General features: G+C 42.2%; 1 protein-coding gene across 2 annotated transcripts; it reads right to left on the bottom strand.

Annotated features, from left to right (window-relative positions):
* Window positions 1–1,543: 1,543 nt before the first annotated feature.
* fbxo15 (F-box protein 15) lies at window positions 1,544–27,397 on the bottom strand. 2 transcript variants are annotated; one of them, XM_020507616.2, is made up of 12 exons: window positions 27,229–27,397; window positions 26,769–26,939; window positions 22,581–22,685; window positions 22,406–22,478; window positions 15,250–15,416; window positions 5,723–5,923; window positions 5,404–5,533; window positions 5,037–5,119; window positions 3,770–3,915; window positions 3,210–3,334; window positions 2,877–3,035; window positions 1,544–2,750 (listed from the first exon to the last, which is right to left on the bottom strand). In XM_020507616.2, the coding sequence occupies exons 1-12, from the start codon at window positions 27,261–27,263 to the stop codon at window positions 2,640–2,642; spliced, it is 1,506 nt and encodes a 501-aa protein (XP_020363205.1). In that variant the 5' UTR covers window positions 27,264–27,397; the 3' UTR covers window positions 1,544–2,639. The 2 variants fall into 2 exon arrangements, with proteins under 2 accessions (XP_020363205.1, XP_031652331.1); XM_031796471.1 differs by lacking the exon at window positions 5,723–5,923.

Below are 27,397 nucleotides of genomic sequence, written 5' to 3'. Positions count from 1 at the left end.
CACTAGTTCATTTATCAGACAAGATTTGCTTATAATTCTGTGGCATTATTTTATATTATGAAGAATACAATTAAACAAAGCTGAATAAAATAGAAAGGACATTTTCTCCAAAGGATTTGAGGGAGTGTCACATGCGTCTATTCTGTGTTGAGCGCTTAACAAAGAAACAGGTCCTCCTATCTGCTTAATTTAGAGTTCTACAAACGTTCTACAAACGTTGGGCTACATGTTTTGATTTATAAATACATTGTAATTCTTCATGATGAGACTAATGATGATTTGAAAAAAGTCCCTTGAAAGGCATGAGCTCAGCTGTTTTTTGTGCAGGCTGTACACACTCCAATAGTCACTTCTTCACAATTTGACAAGCACTTGAAAATGCCTCGAAGTTCACAGTGGCATTCCCTTTGTGGCCGTAATGCACCCTAAAAAAATCCATGCCTTTTACATCCTGGAGTGTTGCGTTGTGCCCTTCTCCCTGACTGTGCTGTGCAATCCGATGAGTCTCTCACTCATACAGCTCTCCGTCACGTGATTGGGTCTTTCTCTCAGGCTACAACTTAAGGCAGACACATCAGGGACAGAACTGTGCGTGTCCTTATCAAATTACGAGGTGCATATTGAAGATATTGTATGACCTGTCCACATTTACTTTTCGTCAGCCAACAGGATAAGTAGGCCTAACGGACAGCAAAAGCACTAGCCTATGTGAATCTACCCTCCTGCTAGGTTCTAATTATCATAGTAAGAACTCGACGGACACTATGAAAGCTCAAACCAAGTTTATTCATCCCAGAGGATCGAACAGCTGTACCGACAAAGACATGGTTCCACCAGTGGTGGTATACACACCCCACTTTGGGTGGAGTCTCCTCCTTCTCGCTAAACATTGTATCTTTATTGCTAGGCAGGAAACTAAGTGATACAGGCAATAAACTGTTCCTTCCCCCTTAACGTGACCTGGACACCCTTCATCGCTAATTCATGGCTCTCTCCCCTTATCAATGCCGGCCACATGTGATCGTTTTCCCTACACTCAGTACATTCCAAGCTTAATTGCACCTTAATATACCTTCCTCCTAACCTCTGGTGTAGACCCTAGACTATGGCACCCCTCATGTCTATAGCATAACTAATGATTAATAATATTTGAAGTTTAGAAATCCAAATAAAATAACCCCCATAGTACAAAAATCAACCTATTCTATTCTGTGCAAGAAATAAATATTCCAAACATAGTCTGGGACAGTTGTGGGATGTGATAGTGGTTGTATTAATTTTGGATCTATGTTGATAAACTATTATGCTCTCTCTTCACATTATATGTGCAGCAATGCGCACATGGTAGTAGGCTATAAGCACAAACGTTCCACTAGCGGAAAACACCATTATCAAAAGTGACCACAAATGCAGCTATGAATGTAATGTTTTTAACTTTAGTTGTGATACAAACCTTATTAAAACATACAGGCCTATAGGCTAGGCTACTCTGTCATGTACTTCTAGAAGTAGTGGGTGGAGGAGTCAGGCGAAGAGAGCAGGGTAGTTGATATGTGGAATGTTTATTCCCAAAACCACAGTGTCGGGCAACGCCACACACACGGGCGCAATAAGAGTCCAAAACAGCAGGACGAAACGGTTTGAGAAAAAAATTCATTCCACAGAAATCACACACATCAAATAACAGAAAACTAGCCCGCACAAATGCCGGCCGGCCTACCGGTTTTAAATAGCCCAAAACCAAAACCTAAACAAGAAACAGGTGCAACTAATCAGACAAAACTAAATGAAACAGAAAAGGGGATCGGTGGCAGCTAGTAGGCCGGCGACGACGACCGCCAAGCGCCGCCCGAACAGGAAGAGGCACCATCTTCGGCGAGATTCGTGACATACATGAGATGTGCGACTATGATTCGAAACATAGGGGGCATCATTCACAAGTAATAATTTAGAATTCACAAGTGATAGGCTAATATTGTCACTCATCAGACTATTCTTGATTTAATCTTGTCTTTACATATACTAAATAATATGTGTGTGACATTTATTTTGATTTAGAATGGACCATTATCATGCACCTGTATGGAAACAGGCAGTGGGAAAAAATACATGTCATCTATGCACTTAAATAGCAAAAGGAGGACACTTTTCCCCGTGGTTTATTTTCAATTTAAGCAATGTTCTTAATTTTAAGAAAATAAATATAGTAGGCCTAGCTTATAGAAAGCTGAAAGCTGATGGGATCCTCCTCTTTTAATTAGCTGTTTTCTCCCACAATTGCATAGCCTATAGAAATGTTGCGTAACATGAGCTGATGGGCTCTCATGAAGTGTTTGATTAGATTTTCAAATACATTTGCATTGATGTCAGAGTGATTAGAGAGACAATGAGTGCTGAGTACCAGGCAGTTAGCAAGTTTGGTAGGCTACTAATGACCAGCAGCAGCATCAGAGCTTGGAGAAGCCTAATTACCGTGACTAAACGGTCACATAGAATTTGACTGGCTTCATGACTCGTGTCCGCCGGTGTGGCGGTAATATGGTCACCACAACAGCTCTAGGCATAGGGAAATGTACCTTAAAAAAAAAATAGGCAGAGATCATATAGTACATAATTACAGTACCCCCTAAACAGTCGCCTTAGTAGGCTCTCCCAAAGTGCTGGTTGACTTTGACTGTGCTGATGTAGACAACCAGATTAATAAGGAAGAACTGTCTCTGTTCCTCCAGCAGCACCACGTCCATCTGTACCTACACACAATCATATGAAATAATATAATACATGAATTAGTATAATTATTATTCACCTTGGTAGAGAAACAAAAGTCACGGCGGCATCTGCCAATAACTGATCATTGAATAAAGCTAAAAACACACCTTTCCCTCTGCATCCTTGTACTTGATCAGGAAGTGCTGGCCCTGGTAGTCATAGGAGAAAGGCTCCTCATTGGCCAGCACCATGGAGACAGGCGTGCTGACACACCAGAAGGGTATCTGGGACTCATCCAGCAGAGTCAGGCTCATCATGCAGCAGTTCTACACACAGAGAGGAGAGAAGAGAGAAAAACACAGACAAATGCTGCTTTAGCTAAAAATAAGTGTTGATGGTTTATGCCATCTGTTCTTTCATTGCTATGTCAACGTTAGGTAGGCCTTATGACAGGTGGTTGCTGTAAACTAAACAAGTGAGTCAGTGTTCCTTTCCTGTACCTTCACAGTCCCCTCCAGAGCATCAGACCTCCAGGGCAGGCTGACCCTGGCAGAGAGAGGGGTCTGCCGAGACTGGTTACTCCTGATGATGGCATTCAGCTGGATGAAACCTTCATTGATCTGACCTGGATAACCACAAGGACCACATCAAGACATCAACAGCCTATGGTCAAGTAGCTGTGTAGAGCAACTACAAGGCAGAGGAATGAAGACTTGCCTCAGTAACTTGATCGAGGGCACACAGTACTGTAGAAAGTTTCAGTAGACTTGATATTAAACAGTGTCACTAAGCTAAAAACCCAACTCTATCATTCTCCTCAGGAGCCCAGGCTTCTCACCTTCTGTTTGAACACCTGGGGAAGTTCTCCTCAGTAAGAAGCTACAAAGGGGTAGAGTACGGTGTCTAGATGGAAAATGAACGCCAGCGCTTCCATTCAAATGTAAAATACAACACTTAAGCTCGCCAGACTTCCAATTGACGAGTCAATGAGACGAGATTTGGAAGGACGGCCACGCGAGACTATGATAACCCTGAGCCCTGTGGACAGTGGTTTATTAACCTTTCCGGCAGAAGAGCTGAGGGAAGTGGCCAGACATGATCTCCGTCACAGTGTTGTGGAGGGTAATGTGTAGCGTGTAACCATGGAGACCGTAGTTTGGGTCCACGTCATCAAAAAGAGGCCTGTTCTCTGGAATGGTGTAGGGGCTGGGAGAAAAAGTGATAGAGAGATGAGAGACAGAGACACAGACCGAGAGAGAATGAATGTAAAACAGAGGCCTATAAGACCATTCCCACCTGTCACCAGGAGAGGGAGTTAGCACACCATCTGCAAGTCTACAGCTCTGTCACATCAACCCAAAGAACCAACGTAGAGGCAGTGTGCAGTAGGCACAAATCATCTTAGACATTTCTTATTTTATTCGGATCCCCATTAGCTGTTGAAGCAGCAGCTGTTCTTCCTGGGGTCCACACAAAACATGACAAAATACAGACCACTAATAAAAAAAAGAACAGCAACAGAAATAGAAAGCAAAATAACATTTTTTTTAAATCATGGGAGTGTGTGTGTCTCTTCACAGTCCGCATTGTTCCTTGTGTTGTTTTATATGTTTTATTTCCAATTTATTTTATTTCTTGCCTCGAGTTACTTTTCTCTATACAGTACCATGCGTTTCCCTGCCTCTGTTCTGACTTGGGGACTGTGAAGCGACCCCTGATTGCGTGTCTTGTGGAGTATGTATGGGTTTTTGAGCTGTGTGTTAGCTGACTGAACAGACATTTCGGTACATTCCTCACGTCAATACTACTTACAAAGCAGTGATGCAGTCAATCTCTCCTCCACTCTGTGCCAGGAGAGACTGTCATGCATGTTATTGACATTGGCCCTAAGTGTACATTTGAGGGCCAGAAGAAGTGACTGATTTGTGTGCCATTAGTTTATCATTGTCAATAGCTGAACTCAAATTGGTTTATAGATGTTAAATATTGAAATTAACTATTTTCTTGACTCTCAAGAGTTTGAGAGTAGAGTGCCTAGAGTACACTTGGCAATGGGAACTGCAACAACACAAGCATTATATAGAAACTAACAGACTAATTTACTTTTAACAAATAAGCAGCAAAAATAATATATGAATAATGTATAACTCTGGGTTAAATAGTGGAACAAAGAATCTGACCCGTAGTCATGTTAGGGGACATCGGTCTTCAAAGACACTTTGAAGCAGCCAGCGGGCCATCTGTGGGTAATAAAGCTATGGAAAAAGGTGAATACAGAGAGTTGCGGCTGGCCTGGACCCGGGTGGGGGAAGACAGGGGCTGCATACCAAACAGACGAGCCCAGGAGACTCCTTTCCAACAGCCTGTGGTAGTGGAAGGTGGCCATCACAAAGGCTATGGATGACTGGCCCTGTGGTGAGAAACGGGGAATAGACGTCATCATTATTCAATCATTAAGATCATATTATTCCCCTCCTAATCATCATCCTCTTCCTGATCATCATAATTATTATCATCAGGGAATAGAGAAACACCATCATTAGTCAATATCTTCCTTCCCCCCCCGAATTATCCTCATCATCATTGGGGAATAGACCAATACCATCATTATCACCCTCGTTATCGTTCTCCTCTTCCATCATTATCAGCAACAGATCAACTCATCATCAGCACATACTGTGAATGTTGGCCTACCCTCCAGATGCCGATGACGATGCCTGGCGACAGCAGCACCAACTTGACCAGTCTATCTCCACCAATCACCTGGCTGCTCTTAGAGATGGTGTCAATATCCAACTGAGCCATCAGAGACCTCCAGCCTGGCCTGAAGGGTGGAGGTGACAGAGGGGACAGAGGGGGAAGGGGAGAGGGCAGTTGAAAGATGAGAGCTCTTTTCACTCAAAGGACCAAAACCTCCCAAATATGATTTGATATTGGATGGCTAGAAGCACAGGTGGTAGGAGATGGAGGGAACAAGAAAGAAATGGTGAGGAGGGAAAGAAAGCAAACTCACTTGATGGCGCTGGGACATTTGAGGGGAACTCTCTTGACACCGTGAAGCTGTATGGTAGAGAGTTGGTGGAAGGCGGGCCATGAACCGTTGGTCCAGCACAATGTCACTGACGAGTCACTGTAGTAGGTGTGGCTCTGTTCAAAAGTCCCCTCACAGACCGACCTGTCACACACTGTGATCTCCCAGGCCACACGCTGCTCTCTGAGGGGAACTCACTTAATGAAGTGATACTGACATGGTTTTCATACATTTTAGTAGTTTTCAATACGGTATGTAGCCAAAACAAAGTTTATTGGTCACGTGCACATGGTGCAGTGAAATGCTTACTTGCTAACCCTCCTCCTCAACGATGCAGTACAATATCAATCAAGAATCAAATACCAAATAGAGAAGTCCAAAAATAACAAGTAATAAAAAGTAGAAGGAAAAAATAAATAATAAGTTATGAGAAGTACAGTATGTACATAATAGAATATACAAAGCATGATTCAGTGTCAAGTCACTAGATCTCGTGTCCGAGTCCCTAGCATTCCAGTCCAAGTCCGAGTCCTTTATGCTCGAATCATCAGACCTTTGTTAGTAGTCAAAGATACATTTTGTAACGTAGAAAGTTGGATAAATGACTGTTTTGAACAGCTAATACAGTAGCCATCTGACATTTACTGTTGTAGCTATAATGTTGAATAATGCAAGGGAGAGAGACTTTCTGACAACAAAGTCACTACTGGTTGAGTCTGGGTCCAAGCCATCACTGGCCGAGTCCGAGTCGAATCACGAGTCACCAATCCGAGTCAAGTCCGAATCTTGGACTCGAGTACAACAACAATGATATGATTTCTAAAATGTGTCAAATTATGTAGACTGTTTCTGTATATGTTGTTCTGACTATGTCAGTATTACTTAATGGAAAACACATCTATCTTTCTGTAAACTGCTTATGACTGAGCCCATACAATGTAAGCCAAATAAATTTCCATTCTACCCTCATTGTTCAATAAAGCATTTGAAGGAAGAAACCAACCAATGTGTTTTTGGCTATTGAAATCACAGCATTGACAATGACCCACTAAAACTGAAATGACTTGCAGATAGCTGAAATTAAATCGCATGTATTAGGATACATTTCTGACCCAGTTCTTTCTACAAACACAGCCCAGGGATACCCCCCACATGATGATGTATACTGTGTCTGCTGGCAGCAGCCCCATCATCCAACATAAATTTAATAACAGAATAAAACGAAGAACCTGAACAGCCAGGAAGCCCTGGGAGAATTCCATTGACTCTGTGTTGTTTTGTTCATCTGACTGTTGTCATATCAAATGATCATTACCTGGGTAAATCGCAACCTCCTGCATTGCAAGAACCCACAGGTCTCCAGAGGTAGTAGTCTGGGCAGGTGGGGATGTAGGGAGGGGTGGGGGTCAAGTCATTTATTTAAACAGAAACACAATTATTTCTCCATATGCCGCAGCCACTGCCATGGAACTCAGAAGTTGAGTGCCAGCGTTGCTTCTAATCAGAGGTAAAAAAATAAAAAAATAAAAACAGCAGAGGAAATGCTAAGTGAGCTTTCACCCATGTGTGTTCTTATCAGTATTCCCCATAGCACGGATCTAATTTCAGACAGAAACTCCCTCCCTGTGCTTTAATAAGAGGTCATTAACAGAGAGGAGAAAAACAAATGGAAGCGGATTGATCTCAGATTGTTATGAAAACGTTTCTGTAGTTAGAAACAGATAAGATTAGCATTCCTACAACATTTTGTTGAAATATAATTTGATCTGAGAAATTAAGCTCATTGATTGCACCCAAATTGAAACAGCACCATCTAGTGGTCAAAATCTGGTAATATCAGGATGAAGGATGTGATAACTTCAATGACAAATCTCTCTGAATAAGGAATAAATAAACAGAGAATACTTTACATAGGATGAAGAAACAATACTCAGAACCGCAACTCCATACTACACGTCAGACATAGAGAACTGATACTATATAGTCATTGTTGGGGTGGGATTGGTGTGGGGCGGGGCGTGGGTCCTTGGGTGGCTTTTGACCATGTCTTTGGATCCTTCATGTCTTACTCATTGTTAGAAAAAATGTTTGGTCCAAATCTGATGTTATTTAATTGATTATGGCCAATCTGGATGCAATCATTTATCGTAATTTCTCAGATCAAATTATATTTCAACTAAATAATGTTGCAGGAACAATTTCAGAACAATCTGAGATGGTGGGAGTCGAAATCCTCTTTCTTGTGCTTTTCGAGGTGGAACGACCAAGGCGTTTTATATTTTGGAGGCTCATATCATCTCCATTAGGGGTGTGCCGACATGGCCATAGTCGTATTCGTAATTGGATCTGTAAATTGACAGTTGATAGTCAGATTGGATATGCCTAAATAGATGTTGTCAAAATACCTATCCCCCTGCATGTTTATAGACCAAACAACTGCAGATTAGGAGCAGCACGCGGAGGGATGTCTGTGTCCTAAACTTGCAGTGGGCAGACAAGCTTGCTGTCACTTAGTCAGCCTGTGCAGTTCACATTTTTACCCTACCCGCTTGTTAGATATTATGCACATTGATAGCTTGGTAGGCTAGCAAACGTCCTTCGCCATTTGATTTATCATAGCAGAAGGCTAACACGAGGCAGCAGCAATCTAAAGGATCAGACCGAATCAAGTGAGAAGTGAACGGATTCAGGTGAAGTTATGAAGAGAAGTGAGTGAACTGAGAAATACACCTTCGCTCTACCCAATCAAAGCAGCAGGATCAATGTACAGCCCGCCCTTCTCTTTACAAACAACTCAACTGCTTAGTTTGCCTATTTAGTCCACGTAGCACCTCGCACTTGATTGAAAGACGCACGCTGGCACCCGAAATACCTTTACTTGTTGTCTGACTATTCGGCACAACCCTAATCCCCATGCTTTAACCTGAACCCCGAATAACAGGGAAGCGCTTCAAAATACACAGTTTTTAACTTGGCAGAGAGAATATGAGATTACCTTGACAGCGCTGAATGAAGCCTGGAAATCCCACGGTGTTATAGCTATGTAAATACTTGGGATGCACGATATAAAAATCTGTGAACATATCGGAATCGGCCGATATTAGCAAAAAATGTCAACATCAGTATCTATTGTCTATTTTAAAGCCGATGCGCAAAACCGATGTCAAAGCTGACGTGCATACCTATATAAACATAGGTACATTACGTAATAACGACATGTAAAATTTTGCGCTACACGTGCAACACAGCATTCCTAACCTAGCCCACAATGTCTGCTGTGTGGATCGAGCAGTCATCAAGTCGAGCAGTTATTTGAAAGAGCTAAAAAATTTCAGCGAGACAACTCATTGCCCTTGACAATCAGCCGTTCTCTGTCGTGGGAGATGTTGGCTTTCGCCGACTGGTCGAGCCCCGGTACACATGTTGCCCTTCCGGAGTTACACAGTAATAGCGTCACTGCTATTAGCTTCACGACATACAATGGAATGCCGTTTGGGTCTTTGCGCGTCAAAAAAGACACACGTCAAATAACACCATTTGAAGTGTTAAATAAGCTTTTAATTTGACACGTCAAATAACACAGTTCTATTATAGAATGTTGTGTGTCATGAATTTGCATGTGCAAGCCAAGCTATTTGTTCGACTACAACATCTGGGGTAGCTAGCCTTAGCTTGGTAACTAGCTAGCACCAATACAACCAGCTTGAAAACAATGACCAGTAGAAACTGCTGTCATTTTCATTATTCTTAGCCATGATTTAGGAATCGTTGTAAGTATTAGCTAGGTAGCCAGGTAGCCATTAGCTAGCTTGTTGTTCACCTATTGAAATTGAAATTCAGTTCATGAAAATAAATAGCTAGCCAGCTACTTAATCCTGTTGCCCAAAGCTAATGTTATAAGCAGCCAGCTAGCTTCATCTGGCTAGTGATGCTCGACAAGACCGGGTTATGTGTTGTGAAGCTAGCCACAATAAGGATTAGGCACAATAGTGGAATTTGCAGTTTGCCTTCAAAATAAAAGTACCTCTGTGAAAGTGATGCAGAAGGTTACATTTGGTGCAATCATGCTATATTTAGACTAGATAATGTTAAACAAGGTTGGAATGTGAAACAATGAAATGGGGTAACAGTCTACTCAATACCCACAATATTTTTTTCCAACGTCTTCCTCAGAGTTAACAGACTCAGAGTTAACATCCACGCAGTATTGCTTTTCCTTGGGAATAGTGTTCAATACACATAGGTTGACAAAAAATGTGGCTAAATTCACAGTTCTTTCAGAGTCCTACAATAAGAGCTACGATGCTAATGTTCTCTGTGTGTCAGAGAGTAGACTGATAACCCATGTCATTGATCCACAATCCATAGGTAAGGCAAGGCTGTACAGTGAAATAAGTATGCCCCCAATGCAATTCTAAAGTATAATACATCCAGTGTGATTTCAACAAATTTTTGTCAAATTAAAAAAATGTATTTTGTTGATTTTATATAACATTCCAACCTCGTTAGCACGATCTATTCAATTATGGCATAATTCGACCATTTGTATTCATTTGCGTCACTGTCAATAACACACTTTTATTTTGAAGGCTAACCACAAAGTCCACTATTGTGGCTAATCCTTATTGTGGCTAGCTTCACATAGATGGATCTGACCACCATTAATCAAATAAGAACTGTCTTATAAATTAGGGTTATTTTAGATGAAGACACCAAGCTATATAATTAGCTAGCTAACTATAGCTACTGAAACAGATTGACGTTTTGCTATGTTTTGGGGGAAGAACATTCTTTGCATCCATGAGCTAGCTAGCTTTTTTTGAATGACCAGCACTGTAGGTGCATGAGATAACTTTACCAGCATCATAGCATATGTTTTGATGAATCGTTGTGACATATGAAATACGAGTGATAGTGTAATCAACGTGTAATAACTACGTAAAACATTTATGAAAGCGTTAAAATATTATGTGACGTGCAGTCATATTCAGGTCCTGATTGGTCAACAAGCTTATTTAAATAGCAGACCCAAACGGCGTTCCATAGTATGAGAAACGACTGAACAAATGAACAACGAAACAGCACAGCAAGTAAGTGAAAGAAATAGGTTTTGATTATGTTTTACTGGTAATGTGGACATACGTAAATACCAACAAAATATATTTTTTGGTCAGTGTGGTTTGTGTAACCTTTATTTAACTCGGCAAGTCAGTTAAGAACAAATTCTTGTTTACAATGACGGCCTACACAGGCCAAACCCGGACGACTCTGGACCAATTGTGCACCGCCCTATTCACGGCCGGATGTGATACAGTCTGGATTCGAACCAGGGACTGGTGGTGTGGGGGCTAGTGGTGTGGGGGCTGTGCTTTGGCAAAGTGGGTGGGGTTATATCCTTCCTGTTTGGCCCTGTCCGGGGGTGTCCTCGGATGGGGCCACAGTGTCTCCTGACCCCTCCTGTCTCAGCCTCCAGTATTTATGCTGCAGTAGTTTATGTGTCGGGGGGCTGGGGTCAGTTTGTTATATCTGGAGTACTTCTCCTGTCCTATTCGGTGTCCTGTGTGAATCTAAGTGTGCGTTCTCTAATTCTCTCCTTCTCTCTTTCTTTCTCTCTCTCGGAGGACCTGAGCCCTAGGACCATGCCCCAGGACTACCTGACATGATGACTCCTTGCTGTCCCCAGTCCACCTGGCCATGCTGCTGTTCCAGTTTCAACTGACCTGAGCCCTAGGACCATGCCCCAGGACTACCTGACATGATGACTCCTTGCTGTCCCCAGTCTACCTGGCCATGCTGCTGCTCCAGTTTCAACTTCCACCTGACTGTGCTGCTGCTCTAGTTTCAACTGTTCTGCCTTATTATTATTCGACCATGCTGGTCATTTATGAACATTGAACATCTTGACCATGTTCTGTTATAATCTCCACCCGGCACAGCCAGAAGAGGACTGGCCACCCCACATAGCCTGGTTCCTCTCTAGGTTTCTTCCTAGGTATTGGCCTTTCTAGGGAGTTTTTCCTAGCCACTGTGCTTCTCCACCTGCATTGCTTGCTGTTTGGGGTTTTAGGCTGGGTTTCTGTACAGCACTTTGAGATATCAGCTGATGTACGAAGGGCTATATAAATAAATTTGATTTGATTTGATTTGACTGTAGTGACGCCTCTTGCACTGAGATGCAGTGCCTTTGACCGCTGCGTCCATGTGTGTCTTTTAACTATTTAACTGAACTAGAATGCTTAAAAGCCAGCTAAAATGTTTGTTTTTTTGGCAAGGAAAATATTGGATATTGGTATTGGCCAAAAATGTCATATCGGTGCAGGCATAGAAAATAGTAGCCAAATAACTGGTTGATGTGTAATAAGTTCTTAAAAGCTCAGTGCAGTCAAAAATGTGATTTTTCTTTGTGTTTTATATACATTTCCACACTATGAGGTTGAATAATCCTGTGAAGTTGTGAAAATTATGATAATACCCCTTTTTTTGTAAGAGCTGTTTAAAAAGACTGCCTGAAATTGCAGCCTGTTTTGGAGGGATGGAGTTTTGGTATGCCTGGTGATGCAGTAAATTAGTTAATACCAATAAGACAATTCCAAACCCCTCTGCCAATAACAGCTAGTTTTCAATTTTCCCATCCTCACTGAAAACACTCCCAGACAGTCCTAGCAACATTCTTTGCTTGAGAAATGACTCCTTGCTAAGCCTAAGCATTTTATTTTAAAGCAATCACAGTAAGATACCGTTAAACTTCCCTTAATAGCCTTGGCGTTTATTTGCTAAAATCACTCTACACAAGAGGCGATTATTAAAGACAGGCTTCTATTTTCTTAATCACACAGCTTTTGCTCATTTGCATAGTTAAAGCTGCAATATGTAACTTTTTGGGTGACCTGACCAAATTCACATACATCTATAACACATTTCTAGCATTCTCATTGAAAGCAAGTCTAAGAAGTGGAAGATCTGTTCTATGTATTTTTATGCTTCTATGTTTAAGTTTTACTTTCGATTTTGTACACCAGCTTCAAACAGCTGAAAATACACAATTTTTGGTTATGGAAAATATATTTCAGTGGGTTTAGATGGTACAATGATTCTACACTATACTTCCTTGTTTTGTCACAAACAGAAATTAGGCAAACTATTAGATTTTTTTGCAACCAGGAAATAGCGGAGTGATTTCTGCATAGTGCATCTTTAATTGTTTAATTCCAGCATTCACTTCCAGCATTTTAATACATTTCTTCATTTCCTGCACTAATGTGTTATCATTTACACACTGTAACCACATTTACAACCACAGTTACATATCGTAGAAAAACAAATCCAGAAAGATGTGATTGAAATGCAGACAGATAATTTGTTAATTTGACATGGTGGGATCGATTTGTGTCTGTACAATTAATAATGTCATCAAATGAAGGTGGAAAAACCTTAATGCGCAAATATTGATATAACAGCCATCATATTGAAGTCAACTTGGAGTCACGCGACGATATGTTGTGTGGTCTTCCCATTACAACTCAGGATATGCAGTATATTAGGCTACAGATTAAATAAGTGATGAACTTCACAGGGTGGTGAAAGTGCAAGGTGATGAGCTTGATGCTCATTTCCAATAAATATTGAGGGTCGTATTCTGGTGACATGATGATCGATGCTTGACTACAGTTTGACAAATACAAATATTCTCCCTCTTATCCAGAATAATAATAATCTCAACATGTAGACTGTATCTGCGAGCTGTTGGCTAGAGCGCACGTAAGACTAGAGTAGGCACATTTGCGACAAACCTATCGGTAGAGATGAAAATGCGATGGAAACACATTGAACTTTAGAATTTTATTCAGTCCATGAAAATGAAAAAGTACATCGCGTGTGCACTAGGACATCACACGCTGATTTTTTTATCCACAACCTGAAACACACCACTGGTGGGAAAATCCACATATTTTCTTTATGTGGATTTTAGGATATTCGCATGAAAATCTGTCAACAATCGGATGGAAACCTAGCTTGTGTCACATTTATTTTGTCTTAATATTCCTCTATATCCTTGACAGGATAATTATTTTCCTCTTTCGCTACACCCGCAATAACATCTGCTAAACATGTGTATGTGACAAAAACATTTGTTTTATACTTTTTTTTTTTGACTAGAGGTCAATCAGCTGATGTCTGGGGGTTTGTACCACAATCTATGGTCTGTACTCCCGAAGTAGACTCTTTTTGTGCTTGATAGTTAGCTAGGTGTTCTCAGCTGTTAGCAGCCAATGGCTAGAAACTACAAGTGTAATGGAACTTACAAATGTAGATCCTTTAAAACACCCCCAAAACAGGGAAACAGATCCCAAATCAAAAGTGTTATCATGTGCTCCACTAAGGCAGTTATTTATCTTATAAAAATGATGTGGGCGAGCGCAAATTAAAAGTACGAATCTCGGAGCACCATTAGGTGCAAAACTCGATTTACCCAGTTGCGGCCCACTTTTTGGAAGCGAACCACTCGATTTCGTCCTTACGTTATATCGGCATTGAACATGTCACCCTCTCTAGGAGCGGGGGTGACCTCGACAATTATTTGCTAAACGAGAGGCTGTCTGGATCTTTAATTTTAAGACCCTTGCGACGATATGGTGTGTGGTCTTCCCATTACAACTCAGGAACTCGGTCTCAACGTAGACTTTGATCTGAAACCATTCATTTAAAAATATATATATTTTACCTTTATTTAACTAGGCAAGTCAGTTAAGAATAAATTCTTAACTTGTTCTCCCTCTTTTGTTATACAAACTAATAGTTTGTATGCCTATGTAGCCAAATTGTATCTATGATCGTATGCTATCCATTCATGTTTTTTGTATGTTATTCTTATATCTGAGAATTAACCAAATGATATCAGGCCACACCTGGCCATGATTACAGACACGTGTCCTTTGACACTATATAAACTAGTGACCCGCAGTGTTTGTCATTAAACCCAGACGAAGATGTTGGATATTAGGTTAGTGTGCGGCTCTCCTTTTCTTTTTCAAGCAGCTAATGGTTAGCAGCTTCATACTCGCGATAAAAATGGATGACTGCCTTCATTTTTTTGAGTCATTACTGAATTATTTAATGTAACAAATAAAAACATTAAACCTTGTAAACAATTCATGGTAATTCAATGGTAACGTCGTAAACAATTCATTTAGACCCAGACGTGTATTTGCTACAGCGTGCTGTTGGCCAGCTATTAAAAGGGACAGGTGGCTATTTGAGACTGCGATTAAAACAAGTTTCACAGTACTTCAATCGTTAGCCAGAAATGATTTGTTATTGAGATAAAATCAGCTGCATTGGACCTTTAACAAAGGTATTGCATAGCCCAAACATGACATATTGTTTAGGCTATGTAAGGCATTCTGGCTCGTGAGTTTCAAATAGTATGTTCTGACAATACTGGTATTGGAGTCTGTTTGTTTCTGTACCTACAGTGTAGCCTCAGCTACAGAGCCAGTACAGTTACTAACCTGAGGACTCTCTCTGTGTGGCTGGGAAGACCTGTGAAGCGATTGATGGTTCTCAGCTCCTTCAGCCACTTGGTGTGGTTGTAGCCAGCTACAGTCCTAAAGTACAGCCTTCTCCAGTAGCCCCCTGGTCTCTCCTGAACTTTCATCACACTCAGCTTCTCCACAACCTGAATGGAGGAACAGATAATACATTTGGTTCATAATGCTATATTAGTACATACAAGCATACAGTATTCACTTACATACTAAATCATGAACCATTCACATACTCAATACATTGAGGGGGGAAAAAAACTGCTGTATTATGTATATACACTGTGTATACAAAACATTAGGAACACTTGCTCTTTCCATGACATAGACTGATCAGGTGAATCAAATCCAATATTATTTGTCACATACTAGGGTTGCACATTTTGGGGAATATTCTGAGGTGGAAACTTTCCGTGGGAATTAACAGGAATATACACAAATTAATATTAATACCATTTAAATGTAGATGTTTTTGCATTGGATATATTTACCATATCATATGGAGACAGAAACAAACATTTTACCTTATCTTAATAAGTAGACGTCATAGCAAATGATTAAATCCTTCCAAATGGAAAATAAATAAATGTAGTTACTAATTTAACTTTAATTAAATGAGTTGACTCTTCACATGAAGTATTTCACTGAACAAAATAAAGGGAATATTGAATGATCCCCAATGATCCATCGCATCTCCCAAAAACATTTTCAACATAAAATGATAATCTAGAAACTAAGCTTTGGTTGTCTTCCATGTCTTCTCCCTGGACTTCCTCAATGTCCACCTCTTGAACATCAGACTCTGAGGCCTCGTCTTCACTGTCACTTTCCAATCTGGTTGAGGATGGCTCGTTGCCCGGACGGCCACCAATTTTTCAACCCTTGTATTGGTCAGCTTGTTGCGTGCTTTGGTGTGTGTTCCCAAACAAGGACCAGTTGCACTCTGAGGCAGCTGATGTTGGTGGGATTTGGAGGATGATGATCGATGCAACAGAGGAATAAGTCTTAGATCCACAAAGTCCCTTCCACCAGGTGATATATGTTGGCACGACTGCCATATTGCATCTCAATCCCAAAGTGTACTTCGCCAGACTGCCAAGAACCTTGCCCTCATCCAGGCCAAGGTGGCGAGACACGGTAGTGATGACACCATAGGCCTTGATCTCCGCACCTGACAGGATGCTCTTGCCAGCATACGTGGGGTCCAACATATATGTATATGGGCTTCAGGCAGAAGTCTTCACACTTTTTGATGCATTTCAGAACTGCAGTTTCCTCTGCTTGGAGCAACAGTGAAGTGGTCAGGGCAGTACCGATTTCTTCTCTTACATTTGCAAGCGGAGTCTGAACATCAGACAGGATGGCATTGTCTCCCTTAATCCGTGCAATGGCTACTGCTATAGGTTTCAGGAGTTTCAGGCTGCTTACCACTCTCTCCCAAAATACATCATCCAGGAGGACCCTCTTGATGGGGCTGTCCATATTGGCAGACTGATATGGCAATTTCTTTGAGACTCCTTCCCCTTCAGGAGACTGTCAAACATGATGACAACACCACCTCAACAGGTGTTGCTGGGCAGCTTCAATGTGGTGCTCTTATTCTTCTCACTTTGCTCGGTGAGGTAGATTGCTGCTATAACTTGATGACCCTTCACATACCTAAGCATTTCCTTGGCTCTTTTGTAGTGTATCCATTGTTTTCAGTGCCATAATGTCCTTGAGGAGCAGATTCAATGCATGAGTAGCACAGCCAATGGGTGTGATGTGAGGGTAGGACTCCTCCACTTTAGACCAAGCAGCCTTCATGTTCACAGCATTGTCTGTCACTAGTGCAAATACCTTCTGTGGTCCAAGGTCATTGATGACTGACTTCAGCTCATCTGCAATGTAGAGGCCGGTGTGTCTGTTGTCCCTTGTGTCTGCTCTTGTAGAATACTGGTTGAGGGGTGGAGATGATGTAGTTAATTATTCCTTACCCACGAACATTCGACCACCCATCAGAGATGATTGCAACACAGTATGCTTTCTCTATGATTTGCTTGACTTTCACTGTTGAACTCTGCATCCAGCAAATGAGTAGATAAAGCATGACTGGTTGGAGGGGTGTATGCTGGGCGAAGAAAATTCAGAAATCTCTTCCAATACACATTGCCTGTGAGCATCAGAGGTGAAACAGTTGCATACACAGCTCGAGCAAGACATTCATCAGCATTTCTTTATGTTCCTCCATTGAGTTAAAAAAACGTCTGATTCCAGGAGGACCATGAGCTGTTGCTATCAATATGGTGTCTGAATCATCATTTCCCCCCCGAATAGAAGTAGAGGGACTTTTGTCAGAGGTTGATTGTTGTGAGCGCAGGGCAAACTTTATGCACTTGGCCAGATGATTCTGCATCTTTGTTGCATTCTTCACATATGATTTGGCACAGTATTTGCAAATGTACACAGCTTTTCCTTCTACGTTAGCTGCAGTGAATAGTGCCGTAGCATTTTCCTGTAAAGATTAGGGGAAAAAATGAGAAAAAAACCCCAAATACAATTCCACGTACAGATAAATAGTTAAGCAGTTAGATTAAACAACTCCGTTGTAAGATACATGTTTTAAATTGAAACATGTATGAAAACAGGTGAATTAACACTCCTCCGTTAGCATGCTCAAGCAAGCTAAACCCCACATGGTAGCGAAAACTAACTAGCAGAAATTGTTAACAGGTTATAAATTATTTAAAACACACTTTGCTGTCGGCTACTATTTACTAGTTAACAAAAAAATCATGTATGTCATAAAATATATTCACCCCACCCAGTATTGTAATCAAAACTTAGCAGAAAGCATGTAGTAAAATGGCTCAGAAAGTGTAGTAGTGTGGACTCAATAGCGAGCAAGATCTTGAGAATCATCTGTATATGTGATGGAAGAATGCACTGTGCATGCAGAGAGTTGCAATTCCATTGAATTTGGGATAGTTTAACCAAAATATGCCACAAGACCTAGAATTTCCGTATGTGTATCCCACAAAAAAGGTTCACTGTTATATGCTACCTTTTTTGATGAATTTAAGCAAAATTCCCCAAACTCCCGGGCTTAACTTCCCATGGAACATTTCCAGAAAATGTCTGGAAGTTTCTGACTGCAATCCTATCACATACACATGGTTAGCGGATGTTATTGCGAGTGTAGCGAAATGCTTATGCTTCTAGATTCGACAATGCAGCAGTATCTAACAGGTAATATCAACAATTCCACAACAAAACCTAATACACACAATCTAGTTTTTTCTTCTTTTTTAACCTTTGTTTAACCAGGTAGGCAAGTTGAGAACAAGTTCTCATTTACAACTGTGACCTGGCCAAGATAAAGCAGTTCGACACATACAACAACACAGAGTTACACATGGAGTAAAACAAACATAGGCAATAATACAGTATAAAAACAAGTCTATATACAATGTGAGCAAATGAGGTGAGATAAGGGAGGTAAAGGCAATAAATAGGCCACGGTGGCGAAGTAAATACAATATAGCAATTAAAAAACACTGGAATTGTAGATTTGCAGTTGGTGAATGTGCAAAGTAGAAATACTGGGGTGCAAGGGAGCAAAATAAATAAATAAATACAGTAGGGGGTAATGAGGTAATTGTTTGGACTATTTATAGATGGGCTATGTACAAGTACAGTGATCTGTGAGCTGCTCTGACAGCTGGTGCTTAAAGGTGGTGAGGGAGATAAGTGTTTCCAGTTTCAGAGATGTTTGTAGTTCGTTCCAGTCATTGGCAGCAGAGAACTGAAAGGAGAGGCGGCCAAAGGAGGAATTGGCCCTAGGGGTAACCAGTGAAATACACCTGCTGGAGCGCGTGCTATGGGTGGGTGCTGCTATGGTGACCAGCGAGCTGAGATAAGGATGGGACTTTACCTAGCAGGGTCTTGTAGATGACCTGGAACCAGTGGGTTTGGCGATGAGTATAAAGCGAGGGCCAGTCAACGAGAGCGTACAGGTCGCAGTGGTGGGTAGTATATGGGGCTTTGGTGACAAAATGAATGGCACTGTGAAAGACTGCATCCAATTGGTTGAGTAGGGTGTTGAAGGCTATTTTGTAAATGACATTGCCGAAGTCGAGGATCGGTAGGATGGTCAGTTTTACGAGGGTATGTTTGGCAGCATGAGTGAAGGATGCTTTGTTGTGAAATAGGAAGCCGATTCTAGATTACATTTTGGATTGGAGATGTTTGATGTGAGTCTGGAAGTAGAGTTTACAGTCTAACAAGACACCTAGGTGTCCACATATTCAGAACAGTCCAGAGTAGTGATGCTGGGCGGGCGGGCGGGCAGGTGTAGGCAGCGATCGGATAAAGAGCATGCATTTAGTTTTACTTGTATTTAAGAGCAGTTTGGAGGCTACGGAAGGAGAGTTGTATGGCATTGAAGCTCGTCTGGAGGGTAGTTAACACAGTGTCCAAAGAAGGGCCAGAAGTATACAGAATGGTGTCGTCTGCGTAGAGGTGGATCAGAGACTCACAAGCAGCAAGAGCGACAGCAAGATGCAATAGATAGTGTAGGATACAGTATATACACTGCTCAAAAAAATAAAGGGAACACTAAAATAACACATCCTAGATCTGAATTAATGAAATATTCTTATTAAATACTTTTTTCTTTACATAGTTGAATGTGCTGACAACAAAATCACACAAAAAATATCAATGGAAATCAAATTTATCAACCCATGGAGGTCTGGATTTGGAGTCACACTCAAAATTTAAGTGGAAAACCACACTACAGGCTGATTCCAACTTTGATGTAATGTCCTTAAAACAAGTCAAAATGAGGCTCAGTATTGTGTGTTGCCTCCACATGCCCGTATGACTACAACGCCTGGGCATGCTCCTGATGAGGTGGCTGATGGTCTCCTGAGGGATCTCCTCCCAGACCTGGACTAAAGCATCCGCCAACTCCTGGACAGTCTGTGGTGCAACGTGGCGTTGGTGGATGGAGCGAGACATGATGTCCCAGATGTGCTCAATTGGATTCAGGTCTGGGGAACGGGCGGGCCAGTCCATAGCCACAATGCCTTCCTCTTGCAGGAACTGCTGACACACTCCAGCCACATGAGGTCTAGCATTGTCTTGCATTAGGAGGAACCCAGGGCCAACCGCACCAGCATATGGTCTCACAAGGGGTCTGAGGATCTCATCTCGGTACCTAATGGCAGTCAGGCTACCTCTGGCGAGCAAATGGAGGGCTGTGCGGCCCCCCAAAGAAATGCCACCCCACACCATGACTGACCCACCGCCAAACCGGTCATGCTGGAGGATGTTGCAGGCAGCAGAACGTTCTCCACGGCGTCTCCAGACTCTGTCACATGTGCTCAGTGTGAACCTGCTTTCATCTGTGAAGAGCACAGGGCACCAGTGGCGAATTTGCCAATCTTGGTGTTCTCTGGCGAACGCCAAACGTCCTGCACGGTGTTGTGCTGTAAGCACAACCCCCACCTGTGAACGTCGGGCCCTCATACCACCCTCATGGAGTCTGTTTCTGACCGTTTGAGCAGACACATGCACATTTGTGGCCTGCTGGAGGTCATTTTGCAGGGCTCTGGCAGTGCTCCTCCTGCTCCTCCTTGCACAAAGGTGGAGGTAGCGGTCCTGCTGCTGGGTTGTTGCCCTCCTACGGCCTCCTCCACGTCTCCTGATGTACTGGCCTGTCTCCTGGTAGCGCCTCCATGCTCTGGACACTACGCTGACAGACACAGCAAACCTTCTTGCCACAGCTCGCATTGATGTCCCATCCTGGATGAGCTGCACTACCTGAGCCACTTGTGTGGGTTGTAGACTCAGTCTCATGCTACCACTAGAGTGAAAGCACCGCCAGCATTCAAAAGTGACCAAAACATCAGCCAGGAAGCATAGGAACTGAGAAGTGGTCTGTGGTCACCACCTGCAGAACCACTCCTTTATTGGGGGTGTCTTGCTAATTGCCTATAATTTCCACCTGTTGTCTATTCCATTTGCACAACAGCATGTGAAATTTATTGTCAATCAGTGTTGCTTCCTAAGTGGACAGTTTGATTTCACAGAAGTGTGATTGACTTGGAGTTACATTGTGTTGTTTAAGTATTCCCTTTATTTTTTTGAGCAGTGTACATATGAGCTGAGTATGTAAACATTCTTAAAGTGGCTAGTGTTCCATTTATTAAAGTGGCTAATGATATCAAGTGTGTAGGTAGGCAGCCACCTCCCTGTGCTAGTGATGGCTGTTTAACAGTCTGATGGCCTTGAGATATAAGCTGTTTTTCAATCTCTCGGTCCCAGCTTTGATGCACCTGTACTGACCTCGCCTTCTGGATGGAAGTGGGGTGAATAGGCAGTGGCTCGGGTGGTTATTGTCCTTGATTATCTTTTTTGGCTTCCTGTGATCGGGTGTTGTAGGTGTCCTGTGGAGGGCAGGTAGTTTCCCAGGTGAAAGCAGGTAGAATCCAGGTGAAAGCTATGATCCCTTATTGATATCACTTGTTAAATCCACTTCAAATCAGTGTAGATGAAGGGGAGGAGACAGGTTAAGGAAATATTTTTAAGCCTTGAGACAATTGAGACATGAATTGTGTATGTGTGCCATTCAGAGGGTGAATGGGCAAGACAAAATATTTGAACAAGATATGGTGGTAGGTGATAGGTGCATCGGATTGAGTGTGTCAAGAAGTGCCATGCTGCTGGGTTTTTCACGCTCAACAGTTTCCTGTGTGTTTTAAGAATGGTCCACCACCAAAAGGACACCCAGCCAACTTGACACTACTGTGGGAAGCAGTGGAGTCAACATGGGCCAGCACCCCTGTAGAATGCTTTCAACACCTTGTAGAGACCATGCCCCTAAGAATTGGGCTGTTCTGAGGGCAAAAGGGTGTGCAACTCAATGTTAGGAAGGTGTTCCTAATGTATTGTACACTCAGTGTAGATTGGGTATGTAAATATTTCATGTTGTAAAGTAAATAAGTAGTGTGTAATATGTATGCTGTGCATGTTTGTATCTGCTTCTTGTATTTGAATTCACACTGCTTTGCAAGCTTGCCCTCTACTTTGTCCCTAGTGGGATAATTAAAAGTGTTATTCAATTGAAATTATACTGAACCTCGTCCATGTGCTTGGCCTTCAATTTCTTACTCTCCCCATATTTTGCAGAATAGATTTTACGCCACATTGCACTGCAAGAAAATTAGACAACATATTCAACTATTATGTGATTGAATAGGGTCGATAGATAGTGAAGAAGAGTCTTACTGCCTCCGGATATAAAGTATCCTTACTTGTTTTTGGCCAGCTTATATAATAGCTTGTTGACGTAGCCAATGCAGTAGAGAGAAGAGGCATCCAGGTTCCACAGGATCTTCATTAGGATCTCAGGTGGCAGTCTAATAGAACACAAATTACAATAAGGCTGGGTCCAAAAAAGGCATGAACTGGGCACTTGCTAGCTGTCTCCTTGCCTAATAAATATAATTTTATACCAATACTTGATATAGTCTAAAACAGCAATGCAAAATTGTCAAAGTTTTCCATACAACCCAGAATATTTAATATTTAATAACATTACATTTGAACTTACTCTACCGGTTTGTCCTTCAGCCGCTTGAAATTTGAGACAAAATATCCACAGGAAAGTATTGCTCACCCAACATTTAGAGCGCCGGTACTGCCGTTTAAATGTATATAACCTGGCACATGCTCAAAACCATGTAAACACATGCAGACTTCGGGTTACATGCATGCGCCGCCTGTACTTCTGTCTGGTGCATGTGCCTTTGGTCAGGAGCAAACAAATCTTGATTATCACACAGAGAGATGCGTTTTCATGTCTGGTTAATAACACTTGGGGATATTTTGTAAAAGATTTCGACCAAAACCACAGACAATCGGCAAAGTAGGTTCAAATGAAGTTTATTCAACATTCTGACTTGTAAAGGGACTGTTTGGAATTTTTTTAGGGAAATGAGTCAGTAATCATTTGAATGCATCACCACGTTTCATACCTAGCTGTCTCCAAGTCCACACAGCCAAACACGTTGTACTCAAGATACTTACAGCTAACACATTAATACAAACACAGACTGGATAGATTTGTCAACGGTTTATGAACACCATTTTGAAGAATTAAATAAAATACTGTATAAAATAAATGTATTCTAATTTCAATTCTAACCGTGGGACTTGGAGACAGTAGCAACTCTGCCCTTTCTCTCTGCAGATTACAGAACAGGACATGGATCATAGGAAACAGGTGGAGGTGCATTCTTGTCATACCTGCAACCAATCAGAGCATGCAAACAATTAATTCAAATGGACTAAAGCTCACACTTCCAAATCACATGATGATTACTGTAATGCACGAGGCACCTACACTCTGTTACACATTAATTAAGTGTCAAAGTAGTTTGCTAACTACTGTAACAAATGATGGAGAAGATGGCGGGAAGAGGATGTGGAACTTGAATCGGATAGCGGTGGAAGTGAGGAAGAAAGGACTTTTGTACAAAATAATGGTAAAAGAAGCAAAATTGAAGGGGGAAAGGAAACTAGTGTTGATAATAACCCATCATATATCTGGTACGACTACATTTTCTGGGAGTATTGGTGCCAAAACGTGGTGAATCCGTTGAAAATATGAAAGCTCTCGGTAAAGGAAAGTTGGTGAAGATCACAAAAAAAAATTGTTGGGTCTCAGGCAAGTTTGTGATTATGATGTGTCATGTTTTGAGCTACAGAAAAGGGCACCTGTCAAGGGAGTAATTTCTGGAGTCTTGAAAGAAAATTGACATTGATGTACTGAAGAATATTCTTGGAAGTGGTCAATGAACATAGGATGAATTGTTTGGTTAATGGCAGGAAAGGGAAGAGTTCATCTGCTCTTGTGTTTTTGATGTGGAGTCCCACCTGACCTCAGTGAACTATGTCCTATCCAGTCAGAACTTTTATATCCAGGTCTTTGCAATGTCATCGTTTTAAAATGTTTGGACATGTAAAAAGTGTCCCCAGTAAGAAGAAGCCCGAGAAGTGAGAAAGATCACTTTGAAGGGGTTTCCGACTGTGTAGCAGAAGATAACAGTCAAGGAGCAAGGTGTTGTAACTGCAGTGGAGAACATGTGGCGACATTCTTGGAATACCTGAATAGGGTGAAAGAGACTGAGGTTGCCAAACTCAGGGCAGTTGAGTCTCCTATGCAGAGGCGGTCAAAAGGGTAGAAAGAATGAGTATCTCTGAAGTTCTGGTGGTACTGAATAACGAGCAAGACCCAAAAATGAATCATGTGAAGAAAGTGGACTGTCTCTCTTTTATAGTGATGAATCAATTGCAGCTGAAATATTTCTGGATTAAAAGGTTTCACATCTGAGGAAAGCATGGTCATGGCTCACATCAACACCATTATCCCAGAAACCCTAGACCCACTCCAATTTGCTTACCGCCCAAACAGATCCACAGATGATGGCATCTTTATTGCACTCCACACTGCCCTTTCCCACCTGGACAAAAGGATCACCTACGTGACAATGCTATTCATTGACTACAACTCAGCGTTCAAAAACATAGTACCCTCAAAGCTTATTACTAAGCTAAGGATCCTGGGACTAAACACCTCCCTCTGCAACTGGATCCTGGACTTCCTGACAGGGCGCCCCCAGGTGGTGAGGGTAGATAGCAACAAATCTGCCACGCTGATCCTCAACACTGGAGCCCCTCAGGGGTGCGTGTTCATGCCCCTTCTGTACTCCCTGTTCACCCACGACTGCGTGACCAGGTAAGACTCCAACACCATCATTAAGTTTGCAGACAACACAACAGTGGTAGGCCTGCACACCGACAACAACGAGACAGCCTATAAGAAGGAGGTCAGAGACCTGGCTGGGTGGTGCCCAGGAGATGATTGTGGACTACAGGAAAAGGAGGACCGAGCACGCCCCCATTCTCATCGACGGGGCTGTAGCGGAGCAGGTTGAGAGCTTCAAGTTCCTTTGTGTCCACATCACCAACAAACTAGAGTGGTCCAAACACACCAAGACAATCGCAGAGAGGGAACGACAACGCCTATTCCCCCTCAGGAAACTAAAAAGATGTGTCATGGGTCCTGAGATCCTCAAAATGTTCTACAGCTGCAACATCAAGAGCATTCTGACTGGTTGCATCACTGCCTGGTACGGCAACTGCTCAGCCTCCGACCGCAAGGGACTACAGAGGGAAGTGCGTACGGCCCAGTACATCACCGGGGCTAAGCTGCCTGCCATCCAGGACCTCTATACCAGGCAGTGTCAGAGGAAGGACATAAAAATTGTCAAAGACCTCCACGCACCCCAGTCATAGACTGTTCTCTCTATTACCAGAGCACCAAGTCTAGGACCAAAAGGCTTCAACAGGTTTTAAGCCATAAGACTCCTGAACAGGTAATTAAATGGCTACCCAAACTATCTGCATTGTGTCCCGCCACCCACCAACCCCTCTTTTACGCTACTGCTTCTCTCTGCTTATCATATATGCATAGTCACTTTAACCATACCTACCGTTGAAGTCAGAAATTTACATACACCTTAGCCAAATACATTTAAACTCAGTTTTTCACAATTCCTGACATTTAATCATAGTAAAAATTCCATGTCTTAGGTCAGCTAGGATCACCACTTTATTTGAAGAGTGTGAAATGTCAGAATAATAGTAGAGAATGATTTCTTTCATCACATTCCCAGTGGGTCAGAAGTTCACCTACACTCAATTAGTATTTGGTAGCATTGCCTTTAATTTGTTTAAATTTGGTAAAACGTTTTGGGTAGCCTTCGACAAGCTTCCCACAATAAGTTGGGTGAATTTTGGCCCATTCCTCCTGACAGAGCTGGTTAACGGAGTCAGGTTTGTAGGCCTCCTTGCACGCACATTCTTTTTCAGTTCTGCCCACAAATTTTCTATAGGACTGAGGTCAGGGCTTTGTGATGGCCACTCCAATAACTTGACTTTGTTGTCCTTAAGCCATTTTGCCACAACTTTGGAAGTAGGCTTGGGGTCATTGTCCATTTGGAAGACCCATTTGTTACCAAGCTTTAACTTCCTGACTGATGTCTTGAGATGTTGCTTCAATATGCTTCATCTATTTTGTGAAGTGCACCAGTCCCTCCTGCAGCAAAGCACCCCCACAACATGATGCTGCCAGCCCCGTGCTTCACGGTTGGGATGGTGTTCTTCTGCTTGCAATTGCACTGTTGGTTAGGGCCTGTAAGTAAGCATTTCACTGTTAGGGGTAGACTACCAGTACCTGTGTACCAGTACCTGTGTACAGTGAAGGCTGTTGAGGGGATGTTGGCTCATAATGGCTGGAACAGAGCAAATGGAATGGCATGGAAACCATGTGTTTGATGTATTTGATACCATTCCACCTATTCCGCTCCCGCCATTACCCCGAGCCTTTTCCTCCCAATTAAGGTGCCACCAAACTCCTGTGTCAGCAACCCACTTACTGCTCTATGTGGTTCTGGGTGCAGCCAGCTGGTCTGGCAGCATGTCTAGTAGACCTTGGTAGCAGAGAGGTGAGTCTCTTTGTTGGTACCCTGCTTGGTACTGGACAGCTGGGTACAGTGGCCTTTTTCTGTGTCAGTGGCACTCGTTTTTCATTGTTGGTAGCCAGGCATCTAGAAAGACACAGATGTAAGACATTTAGCTAGTTAACCAGCTAACTAACTAGCAAACTAGACAACTAGTATCTAGCTAGCTTTACATTAGTTATAGGCATAATGTACCACAAGTAAGTTAGCTAGAAAGCAAACTGACAAAAAGTCAACAACGGTGTTTCTCTGTAACTAGCTAACGTTAGCTAGCTACGTAAGCGAACTGTAATTAACTACAGTACTACGTTAGTAAGTTAGCTAGCTAAGGTAGTCTGAGCAGCGTTTGTTGACACTCGGTCCACGCTATACCCACCTTTGAGGGCTCGTGCCCGGGGATTTTGTGGTCATGATTTTCTTATTTTAGGACGTCTGCACTTCTTTTCGCCTGTAGGTCCTCTACCCTCGGTTGGCGGTGCCTTCATCCAAGCCCTCTCTGAAACTGCGGAAAAGTTGTCTAGCTTCGTCCAGTAGTCATGGTTACA

Source organism: Oncorhynchus kisutch, linkage group LG18 (genome assembly GCF_002021735.2).
Source record: "Oncorhynchus kisutch isolate 150728-3 linkage group LG18, Okis_V2, whole genome shotgun sequence".
NCBI classification, from domain to species: domain Eukaryota; kingdom Metazoa; phylum Chordata; class Actinopteri; order Salmoniformes; family Salmonidae; genus Oncorhynchus; species Oncorhynchus kisutch.
This window is presented reverse-complemented; position numbering and strand designations above follow the sequence as displayed.